The following is a 13,041-nucleotide window of genomic DNA, read 5'->3' on the forward strand; positions in this document are numbered from 1 at the left end:
AACTTGTAAAATAACCTTGCGATTTACCACGTTCATTGTCCATAAACAGCAATTCGGAACCATCTTTCTTTTGCAATTCGTTAATGCTCTTCCTTTACGCACAACACTCTTGCAACCTTGAATATTGACGTCAGACGAGGAATGCCTACGTGGTTAGGTTAGGCCTGTTAGGTTAGGTTCCATTAGCATTAATACAAAGAAAAAATAATATTTTCGCTAAGAGACGCGTTACCTTTGTATTGCCTAACATGAAAAAGGTCTCTCCTGTGACGTCAGAACACAATGTTGCTAGAGTGTTGTGCGATAAGTGACACCCATTCAGGTCGGAACCATCTTTCTTTCCAAATTTGTTAATGATCTTCCTTTACGCACAACCATCTTGCAACCTTGAATGTTGACGTCAGACGAGGAATGCCTACGTGGTTAGGATAGGCCTGTTGGGTTAGGTACCATTAGCATAAATACAAAGAAAAATTGTAAAAACAGCTCTCTCCTGTGACGTCCGAACACAATGTTGCTACAATGTTGTGCGATAAGTGACACCCATTCGGGAAAAATGGCTTGTTCCGAACTCGACAGGTGGTTCTAGTGAAAACACGGCGAGGCTGAAACACTGGCTACGGGGTTGCATCGTCTTAACACACGGAACATTGCATTCTCATGCAAAAAGCAAATGGCGGGAGCAGAAACAGCGTGTCGGACAGAGATTTTCGCAGAAAACAAAACGCATTCACATTACAATGGATCAAATCTACATTCAGGAACTTCCAAAACGCTCAAGAAAATGATTTCCGTAAGTACTTTCTCCTGTAAATTTGAAGGAAATTTGAAGGAATCCGTTTTACCCATACGATAATGTTACCATTTACTTCTCTGTGGTCTAAATACTGAATACAGTGGTTTGCTGCAAACCTAGATCACGATTTTTTTTAAAAAATAATAATTTTGTATTAACATAGTATGTCTAAAGATATTTCGGTAACACTTTACTATACCGGAGACGGATTTCTTCAAATTTACAGGAGAAAGTACACACACAAATCATTTTCTGTAGCGTTGTTGATGTTCGGGAATGTAGTTTTGATCCATTTTAATGCGAATGCATGTGGTTTTCTACGAAAATCTATTTCCGACGCGCTATTGCTGCTGCCGCCATTTGCTTTCTGCACGAGAGCACAATACGCGCTATTGCTGCTGCTACAACATGATGTGTTGAGGATGCGTCGTGAAGTTGTTGCCGGGTGTGGAAAATGCCGTGGAATTTGTAAATCCGATGTCCGTATATGCTAAATTGAACAAAAGGAGTGCTAATGGAACCTAACCTAACAGGCCTAACCTTACCTATATTGCTTTCCCGGATTCTCTGGAGTAAGAGAACGCGAACGCATTCTGTGCGCATTTGAAGGGTGTGCACCTCGTCCAATGAACACGCGGAAGGGAGGAGCATGCACTGGAGGGGGCTCATTCGCGGTTCAGTAGTTCCGTAGTAAACATGTCAGCTCGCAAGTCTAGGGGAACTCTGCATTAAGGAGAGCGCCTCATAGTGTTGAATGTGTTCAAGAACAACTTGTTTGAAAAGTTTAAAACACATGGCTTTGTTTTTTTTACAAATGTTTAAAACACATGGCTTTGTTTTTTTTTACAAATGTTTAAAACAAAGTGTTTGAAACATGTTTTTCAGACTTGTTTAAAACACATTATGATACATGATGTTTCATAGTTTGTGGTTATGCATTTTTTTGATAATGTATGTTTAAATTTGTTTTAATTTTTTTTCTGTTCTTCGTAGCATCAAAAGACAAATAAACGTGCAAAATTATTTGTTATTTGTGTAAAACAATACACTGGCCATTGTTAAGAATAAAAGAAGAAATTGGCAGCAGAAAGCATTTTGCTTTACGACCGTTACACATCTGAACTTCGTTGCTTTCATCCCACGCCCTTCCCCACCTAGTCTGGCCCCGCCCACAAGCTTTCCCCTCTGCACGTTGCTACTCCAGAGAATCCGGGAAAGCAGTATAGTAGGCATACCTCGTCCCCGTGATGGTTCGTGGGGCTATCGTATGTAAGAAATAGACATTATTTTCATTAGAAATCCATTATTTCACCTAAAGAAATGTTCTGCAACACAGAATAGTATGTTATCAATGTAAAAAATTGCAAAATAAACATTGATAGGTGTCTCTGGTATAGTAAAGTAGTACCGATATTTCATGTACGGAAAGTGGCAATTGTTTTTTAAAATTTGTGTCCATTATTGATTGAGGTTTGAATTTACAATACCGGAAGTATCTCCCAATTGCTTTCAAATTCGGCATACTCACTAATTTTGGCCTCGTAATCACGAATCTGCAGTTAACAATTGGCGGTCACGTCTAGAAATTGCAAAATATCCTTGTCAATTACCTCTGTAAATTTCTTATCTCCGGAAAACGGCTGAAATTTGCTAGTTCATTTATTTTCAATATTCGTACTTATGTATTCTGCATTGAGAAACATTGTTGAAGTTGGCATTTCGCTTATTTCACAGAAATAAGGGTCTCACTGGAGAGCTTTTTTCCTCTAAATAGACTAACAAAATTTATATCCCCTGAAAGTACGTACCTTCTGCTTCCATTTTCCGGTGTTCCTTTTACGATTACTATTATATTATTGCGCGTAAAAAATGTTTTTTTCTGCTACTAAAACCAATGCATTTCTCCATTTGTTCGCGTCCATATTGTTTACGTGCTCAAGTGTTGTGCGATAAGTGAGACCCTTCGTTTCGTGGCATTCGAGTTGATTTGTCACTCTGGATTCCACCCACACACGCACAGTTTCTTCCATTATTTCAGATGAGGAATGCTTACAAGGTTAGGTTAGGCCTGTTAGGTTGGGTTCCAATAGCATAAATACAGTGAAAAATGTTTTTCCTGTTACTAAAAGCAATGCATTTCTCCATTTGTTCGTGTCCATATTGTTTACACACAGTTTCTTTCATTATTTCTTCGAGGAATGCCTACAAGGTTAGGTTAGGTTTCATTAGCATAAATACAGTGACTAATTATTATTTAGGCTAAGTGAACTAAACCTAGCTACCTAACAACATAGGCATTTTTTGCTTTCACTAGATTTGTGCAGGAATATGCCTTTTCCTTCGTTGCTACGATTTCAATACTGCCCAACCTGGACACGATTTTCTGTTTTTTTTAAAGAAAAAAAATTTTCCGCACCTTAAAACTTACTTTTCCCGATTACTAACTACAAAACGTTACCAAAAAATTATAAACTGCGTTCCTCCTAAGCAGCCCATATTCTGCAGTCTTACCAAGATAAGCTCTATTTGCGACATATCGAGTAAGTTTTCTTCGTTTCTTTTTGCCTTCGGTAACATGCAAAATGGCGGTCACAGTTTCACTACCGTACTCGACCCCACTCCACCCAAAAATACCTACGTAGCCCCACAAACCATTGACGCATAATCCCACGAACCATTCATACATAGCCCAATGAACCATTTCCAGTAAGGTTAGGTTAGGTTGGTCATGTTTAGTTTAGAATAGTTAAAAATTGGTTTAGAAAAAAAAATGCGTAGCCCCACACACGATTCTCGCATAGCCCCACGAACCATTGACACATAGTCCCACAAACCATTTGCGGAAACGTACCTTCTTCAGTTACAAAAACACGTGTTTGGAAACAATGGCCGTGATTACGTCATCTCACACAGGCAAGATTCGTCTGGAAGGAAATGGGTGCAACAGCTTTCGTTCATCGGTCACACATTTATATAAAAAAAAATAGATGATTTACCGGCAAAATTCAATGAACGATGCAAGAAAACACTTCACCGAACTTCCACAACTATAAAGAAACTGCATTCAGTAAGTAATTTCTCCTGTAAATTTGAAGAAATCCGTTTTCCGGATATAAGAGATTTACCTGATTTTCTCCATACTCTGATATGAAGACGTCTTCCATACCGCACAACGGTCTTGCTACCAACATTGCTCAAGTGTTGTGCAATAAGTGAGACCCGTTGCATGGAGGTTGATTTGCATGAGAAAATGGCATCTTGCATAAACGTGCAAAACATGTTTGCCCCACGAACCATTCACGGTAAGGTTAGGCAAGCATAGTTAAAATTAAAGGTCATCATAAACATAGTTTTGAAACGCTAATCATTGCATTTTCTTCATAAATCAAGGGTGTTTACTCCATTCACGGACCCACTTTTTTCGACTTATTTTGCAATTTCTAGACGTGATCGCTAAATTTTAACTGCAGATTTGTGATTACGAGGCCAAAATTAGTGAGTATGCAAAATTTGAAAGCAATTGATGATACTTCCGGTATTGTAAATTCACTCCTTGATTGATTTGGTGTTTTAAGTCCTACAGTTTAAAGTTGGATCCAAACCACTATGTGCCTCCACCAGGTATCAATCCCGGGACCCCTTGATTGCAAGGCGACGATGCTACAACTGCGCAATTGGGGAGACTCTTTGTGCGCATTATGTTTCTATTTATGCACTACATATAAATGCATATACATGGCCCACGGGGATATATGAACACCATAACACTTACTTTTGGCCAGAGATTAATCACGTGTTAGTTGAAATTGTGTTCAAAGCTCAATAGCATATTAGCATATTGGGTAATTTTGTCAATATCGGTTTCCTGGTTCAGTTGAAACTATAAGTTTTAAAGGTAACTGTTCCGAATATTTTATGATTTTTTTTTCAAATTCTCCTAGCAGAAAGGCTAATTATCGTAGAGTTTTGGAAATCATTGTCACACGAAATTTGAACCTTCCATAAAGTAACGAGCACTGTTTGTATTAGAAAAAAAATGTTATTTATCTTGAAAAAATAAAGTTAATAATTACCTTACGCAAGCATGTGCGCTTCCCATGGACAAGGTATTCTCTGTTGACAAGCGACAGTAAGTATCGTAGACTAGTGGGAATGATTGTAGGACCTTAGTAAAGTAAATTTAGGGACTTTATTTTAATTCTAAGAGAACCAAACCTGACCTGCCTAACTACAAAAGCATATATTGAACAAAATCTTAAGTAATTCCTAAAACTCCACAGTATGTGTTAACAGATGTAAATCTAAATCGAACCATGTAAAATTTACAGTTGTAGCATGATGAAATCGCAATAAAACAAAAGGAACTTGGCTCATTTGAACTGTCAAATTAGTAGTATTGGTTATTTGTCTTGATAGTGTATTTTTGTGTGCTGCAAGTTTTAATTTTTTTCTCTCCTAGCAGTTGCCTTTATACTTTATTAATTAAGTAAATTATTTATTTTTGTTAATTAAACTAGACCAGACCCTCCTAACCTAAGGGTCTCCCCGATAGCGCAGTGGTAGCATCATCGCCTTTTAATCAAGGGGTCCCGGGTTCGATTCTCGGTGGAGGCACATAGTGGTTCGGATCCCACTTTAAACTGTAGGTCTAGTCCCAATTAGCCTTACTGTGCATAAAGTGGACTTAAAACATCAGCTCAATCAATCCTCCTAACCTAACTCTCAAACCATGTATTGAACAAGATATTTGGACACTTTTGCAACAAGAATTATAAGAAGTATATGGAAGTGAGAAACCAGTGTTGTAACCTGTAAGTAATCGCTAAAACTCTGCAGTAGTGTTAACAGACGTAAATTGAAATCGAAACATGTTAAAAATACGTAATATGATGAAATCACAATAAAACAAAAGAAACTTGAGCCAGTATTGAAATTATGATGATAGACTATTCTAAGAGGTTGAAACATTATGGCTATTTTTTAAAAATTATTGTAAAAATGTGTCCAATGTGATTATTTTAGAAAAGTGGCTAAGTGCATGTTGTTTTGGTGACCATGTCTGTTCAGTGATTAACATAAGTTCCAGCCTGACCATCATTGTACCTTTGTGATTGTCCCTTTTCAGTTTCATGTCTCCACCATACATCCTTTCTTCTCTCTGATTATTTCTGAATTGTTATGAAGATGGAATAATGCATCCAGATTCTCGATCACTGATTATCGAGTTAAATGTAGTCTTGACATAATTTATTTCTGCTTGGTTTGCACTCTAAACAGTTTTAGTCAGTATTATATTACAGTTGGCTTTTTAAATGCTACTATGCTTTTACATTTTGTTTGTTTTTTAGTGTAAGCTGAGATTCAGTACCACAACAAATAACACACACACACAACAGATTTCTGTTGCCTTGTATTGTCAAGTTGATGTTTTAAAATGGATAGGAGCCCTGATATATTCCAGTCGCCTCTGAGTGAGGCGGATGATAATGTCATTCATGGTGAATCTGTATCAAGAGATGTGCAATGTCAGGAATCCCCAAGGAGCTCAAGGGTTCCAGTGAATTATGTGACCAAGACAGAAATGTGCACGTGGAGGCAGCAGACACGTCCGCCTCTTGTTGGTGAGGCTGCCAGACAGGATGATTTCACAGTGAGACTTCATGCCAATATTACATTGCGGGATGAACATTCGGAGGATACTCCCATTCTCCTTATGGGTGGTAATGGTGATAGTGTGAAGGTAATGCAAATCTCAAGGGAATCTAGTGAGGATCCAATCGTTGTTACAAGTGATGCAAAGCGGAGGGAATATTCTACGCAAAAAGGTGGCCAAAACTCACGTGGTGCTATTAGGAAAGAAGTCGTGAACCCAGATGTTAACAGGACCGTTCAGGAGTCTGACGAAAATGCTGACGGTGGGAGGGATCGGTCTCCGTCAGCCTTGTCGGCATCTAGCGTGGCTTCTGGTCGAAAGTTGGAGTGGGACTCTGGTGCAGACGTTGGCTATCAGATGCAGTCGGTACCACCAAGCTTGAGTACTATAGAGAGAATAGCTCTGGGTGGGTTCACGTCACTCATGAGAACCGATCCTGAAGGGATGACTGTGAAGCAAAATGGCAGCAAGCAGGTGCTCATTCCGTCAGCCAGACCAAGCAGAGTTAGTACAACAAAAGAGAAATCCGTTAATCAGAAACAGAGGACTGCATCAAAACATAAAACGGACAAAGACCAGCCTGCTTCTACCTTGAATCGCATTTCAGAAGAAGACATGATGCAAAAATCTATTGAGGCACTGTCACCGTATACAAAGCTGTCGTGCAATATACAGAGACTGAAACGCAGCAGCTCACTTGATGACATCTCACAGCTCGAAAGAAGCGAACATGTTCAAGAAAGAAGCTCTAGCCACATTAATATACCATCATTAGAAGAGACTGCACCGCCAGCACCAAAAGAATTTATGCTGCAGCAGCGAGCGAATTCAGTTTCTTCATCCTCGGTCACCACGGTTGTGCATGGAGGAAATAAAATCCATGATCAGCCTGGTAGATTTGTTGAAGATGCTGCAGGAGTGGTTGAAGATGAATGTCCTGATATCTGTGAGGCTTCGCAAGAAGTGTTTGTGGAACCAAAGCATCAGTTCTCGGAAAGGGAGAACGAGAGTGACGGACATGCTTCGGGAACATTGGAAAGTAGAGCAAGCTCTCAAACAGCGACATCATGGTCTATGGGTAATAATGACCGATACTTATCGACCAATAGATCGTTGGGTCTTGGAAGCGTAAGAAGCTTTGAATATCTTCCTGGTCACGTCTACGAGACGGAAACCAACCACAAGAAGGAGAATGACAAAAGGGATGCCACATCATCGTCTGCGTCATCGCTCTCACGCACTGCTTCACGTAACAGACCACCTCATCGCTCTCGCAGGAATCCACACAACAATGAAGCAGAATCGATGATTGTTGATTTAGAACGAGAGATCAACAACTTGAAGCTGTCTTTGGAGAGATCCTCCGACACTGTGGCCAAGGAGTACATGATAAGGTACATCATCAACAAATTGGTTGCCAACGAATATATAGAGGACCTTATATCTCCACGTGCTCGTACACCGGTGAAATCCAAACACCCTTCTAGGCACAACAGCAGGCCATCAAGTTCCAGAACGTACGAGTTCATCCTTCAGGAGCATTCTTCCAACTTGGCAGATTTGGGAGGAGGTAGGAGTAGGAGTGACAGCCGTCAAGAAAAGTCTTCGCGCCAGTTGGACAAAAATCTCAAGCCTTATCAGCCTCTTGCTGGCAGAGACACCTATTATGTCCCTTCAAAAGCAGAATCTGGCCAAGGTGAGTTTCACACTACTTTACCCTGTATTATGAAGTAATGCTTTATCTTTATATTCTTGATAATGTTTTGCAAATTTTAATATTTAATTTGTAGTAGGATTAGACCAAAATGAAGGTATTTCCAATTATTTTTTTTGTGATATCAATGGAAATGAATTACTGAATTGATGTATTCTCAAGGAAAATCTGCATTTTTCTTTTTTCTTTAGCATTACAGTTTTGGAGTAACAACTTGTCTTGAAGCTAAATTAACCTTTTATTTGCTGTTGAAATAAAAGAATTACAGAGAATTATTTTGAGAAGTGGGTTTTATTGAGTTTACACAAAACACAGTTAAACAAACGTGTTTAATGTGATTGCATTTATGGCCCAAACATTGTCGAAAATTTACTTTGTATAAAATAAAGAACTTGGAAAGCCGAAATAGAAATGGATTTCAACACTTTCTTTTATTAGTAAGTAGGAGGCTCATTGATATTACCTCACAAAGACTGTTTTGATAAGTTGAGATGTTGTGTTAAAACGAAATTTGTGCCAATAATACAGATAAAGATAAGTGTAATAATTACTTATTTATTCATAATCTTATTGTCACAAGATGTATGCTCTGCTTATATAATGCCAAATACAAACAGTCAATTCTGAATAGTGATATTGATTCACTGAAATCATTAGGTGATTAATATGTTTTAAATTAAATTAAATTTTTACTATTTTATACAAAGAAGTCCCTTGTGTGGTTTTATGTTCTTACGTATGTTGAGTCCCGTTTTAGAGCCATAGTTTTCGGAATCATCTGTCATGGAGATTTTGGTCAGAATGTTTATTGCTGTTATTCTTGATTTGTTCTATTATACCTGATGACATAATGTCTATTCATTCTATAACTTTAATCTCAAATTGTATGACTTTTACCTTGTTAAAATGCTCAAAAATACTGGAACCATGGAACTGTGTTACTTTCCATTTGCTTTTCTTCTTTCAGCTGCTTCAGACATGTGCACAAACTCCATACCTGTGAGAATTTGTACAAACTGTTATAAAGATCGAAATGGATCAGTCGACGATGGACACTGTCACTGCAGGCTTACAAGCACCAGTGCCGATACTCCAAGAGGGTCTCCAAGGTAGGTGTAAGTTTCACTGTCTCTTACTTACATGTGGAAGGTTGCGTTGCTCTGTTTTCCTCAAGGATACTGCTTCAAGTGTCACATCATCTTTAGGGCCATGCACATTTCAGTGTTCGGTAATGTTAATGGTTTTGTTAAATATTTGTAGATTCCCACATGAGATGAACCTTAAAGCAGGAAATGGTCAAGTTCCCCATGCACATAGCACCATGCCATGAAAGCACATTTAGGGGGCGATATGGGGTAGGGCCCCACACATTCTTGATCTCGGCTATTTTGGAGTTGATGTGATCAGCACCACGTTCCGACTGCCTTTACCCCCAAGGTAACCATTGATTTGAGGCTGGGTGAGCCCCAGAACCATCACAGCTCTGAACTTCAATGCAGGTCTATCTTAATTATGAAGATAACTTTTGGCACTGGGAGAGAATGCTGTAGTCCTGTCAGTAGGGCATCTGACTACCACGCAGGAAACTTGAGTTGGGTTCCTAGGTGAGAACTTTTCTGTTATGTCCCTGCATAAGTGGTGCCGGTGTTCATCAAGCCTCTATCTAAGTGGTAAAGTCAGATGGAGTGTGGTTCTGGTCACATCGCATCTGCCAAGATTAACTGTATAGAGAGTCCTTCATTGACATTCCTCATTTGCCTTCATGGCATATTTCAATGCACGGGTGAGAACCTGACTTATTTTCACAGCATTCATGAGAATTTTATTGCCAAGATAGGTGTGATTTCTGCATTCTGCATATCTCCTCATCTTGAAGTGCTACTCAATAATGTTAACTTAATTGTTTTTAATAGTGTAACAATACAATTTATATTAATTATAAAAGCCTGTTCATTCTCTTCAAGGTTCTAATGTAACAGAATTAATATTTTATTTCAGGAAAGCAAAAGATAGGAGTAAGAAGTGGGTTTCAGGACCCAAGGAACAAGATGCTTCCAGTCCATGTGAGTCTGAACCTAAGAAACCTCCTTCCGTGTGCCATGCAGCTGTGCAAAAGCTAAGCACCAGCTCAGGGAATGCATCTTCAGAGACCAGTATTTCTGCTGTGGTGAGAGACGAATGGAAGAAGCCCATTACTTATTCTGAAAAGTTGTACGAAGCAAAGAAACGTCATGGTAAGTTTGTTGTTGTTGTGTAGACAGTTTTAGTCCGTTTTGACACACACACACACACACACACACACACACACACACACACACACACACACACACACACACACACACACACACACACACACACACACACACACACACACACACACACACACACACACACACACACACACACACACACACACACACACACACACACACACACACACACACACACACACACACACACACACACACACACACACACACACACACACACACACACACACACACACACACACACACACACACACACACACACACACACACACACACACACACACACACACACACACACACACACACACACACACACACACACACACACACACACACACACACACACACACACACACACACACACACACACACACACACACACACACACACACACACACACACACACACACACACACACACACACACACACACACACACACACACACACACACACACACACACACACACACACACACACACACACACACACACACACACACACACACACACACACACACACACACACACACACACACACACACACACACACACACACACACACACACACACACACACACACACACACACACACACACACACACACACACACACACACACACACACACACACACACACACACACACACACAAAAAAATAAAGAAGGATACAGTAAACGATTACCACATTAAAGGAAAAAGTTTGATATTTCGTGACCTACGCCACATTTTCAAAGGGGAAGAAAGAGGTTCACAGAATGACGAAGAGTAGGAGCACAGAATACTGACTGTAGCGTTGGTACAATGTTGCCAGAGAAGGACGACAGGAAACAAATATAAGGTACTTTCACTAATGTTTACTGCATAGGATGGGTGATATCGGGGAAGAAGGGAAAAGGGTCCGGGGGGTATAGTGGCATGCATGCCTGATATATAGGCCCTTTCCCATTGCCTGCGGAAAGACGTGTCTGAGTTTGGGGGGGGGGGGTAAAAGATGGATTATGGCAACATTGAAACAGTTGTTGAAGATGGTATTATGGCTTTTGGTGTCGATGGAAACTGAGAAATCAGAGTTTTGGGTGGAGGAACGGTGATTATTGATCCTTAGATTCAAGGGGGTGGAGGTTTCTCGCTCTCTTTTTTTTTTTTTCTTCCACAAACTTCTGGGTTTCAACCTTATACCTGCCGCAAAATTAGTTTGGTATTGAGAGCTGAAGGAACAAGCGTGACGGTGTTGCCATATCATGCGGTACAGTACGCAATGCAGCCGTCTGACGCTGTGTCGAGGAAAACGTGTTATGAAAAGGAACAACAATGATGAAATGTGTTATTGTTTTTCAAAGAAAATGGAATAACAATGATGACAACAATGATGAATGTGTTATTGTTTTTTCTGTTCATTTCCATCTCCCTTACAACATGAACGAATTAATGAAACGAGCATTGTTTACAGGTTACCTTTTCAATCCATTCTGTATATACACTTTCAATAATCATTTCTTTCCGAAGTCGCCGTTAAAGTCTGCCCGTCTTTCAATTATACCGCAACTGAAGTGCACAAAGTCCAGTTGGTGGGGCGTCTGACTTTCACGCGTGAGACCCACGGTGGTTTGTGGAACTTTTTCAAATATCCCGAGCGGCTCCAGGGTCGACTCAGCCCAAGTGAGTACCTGGGGCAAACCTGTGGTAAAGGCGGTTGGTGAACCACATCACCTCCATAATATGGCCTAGGTCGAGAATGTGTGGAGATTTACCTCCACATCCCCATATGCCTCCATACTTTACTTTATTTTGCGTCCATTATTTTATTTTTTTTGTATGAGAATCCAAGATATTTTATGACTATCCTTAAAGATGTTTCCCCACCTTGAAAAAATGCCGAATCTTTCAACGAAACGCGCAGTTTCCCAACAGTGGGATGATCTTTCCTCCTATAATAAGAGTAAATATGGCGACGAATAGCACCTTGCTGAAAGGTATCTAAATATGTCACGCGTTTACTGATATTCCTCTTCTTTCCTGGGGTTTCAAATTTTGAAGCCTCGCATTAATGTATTTATTCATTTCTACCACATTATATTTTTCTTTCCCTGTGGTAACAATAGTGTTCTTAGACACGCCGAAAGCAGCAGCAGTCCTGTCCAGAACTTTGTTTACAGAAATGATTCGACCCCCATTGTTTTTCTCTTGCTCAAATTATTTGCGCTCAGAACAAACCATCTCTCGCGTTTGGCCTTTGAGAAGAATTCCTTTTTCTTTTAGTGCATGGCCTCTTTGGTACAAAAAATAACACACTAAAACAACATGCTATATACAACAAAGAATACTCTAAATTCAATAAACACTAAACAAACGGACTGGTTAAAATATCACAGTAACGCAACGCAACAAACAATCAACACGTCCTCTCCCAAAAACATGAAATCTGATCGCAGGAAGAATCGCCCGATAAGCGGCAACACCGAGAAAAACGTTTTCTGTTGCTAGGTAACCAGGGCCTGGGTGAAGCACTGGGAAGATTTTGATTGGCTCGCATGCCAGCAACCCACCCTCTCGCAGTGACGTAGACCCGATTTCAACACGTGGTTCACAAGTGTCAATACCAAACTAAT

The 13,041-nt window shown here is 39.9% G+C and overlaps 1 protein-coding gene across 1 annotated transcript in view; it reads left to right on the plus strand.

The window, feature by feature from the left end:
• The window catches only part of LOC145991121 (uncharacterized), a 37,163-nt gene that overhangs the window by 781 nt on the left and 23,341 nt on the right, over positions 1-13,041 (plus strand). Inside the window, exons 2-4 of the mRNA XM_083126889.1 lie at positions 6,145-8,145; positions 9,131-9,272; positions 10,162-10,397. Coding sequence (XP_082983015.1) covers positions 6,231-8,145; positions 9,131-9,272; positions 10,162-10,397 — 2,293 coding nt within the window. The 5' untranslated portion in view covers positions 6,145-6,230. The remainder of the gene's footprint in view (positions 1-6,144; positions 8,146-9,130; positions 9,273-10,161; positions 10,398-13,041) is intronic.

The sequence above is a fragment of the Lepisma saccharinum genome, chromosome 8 (assembly GCF_977018435.1).
Source record: "Lepisma saccharinum chromosome 8, izLepSacc3.1, whole genome shotgun sequence".
NCBI lineage: Eukaryota > Metazoa > Arthropoda > Insecta > Zygentoma > Lepismatidae > Lepisma > Lepisma saccharinum.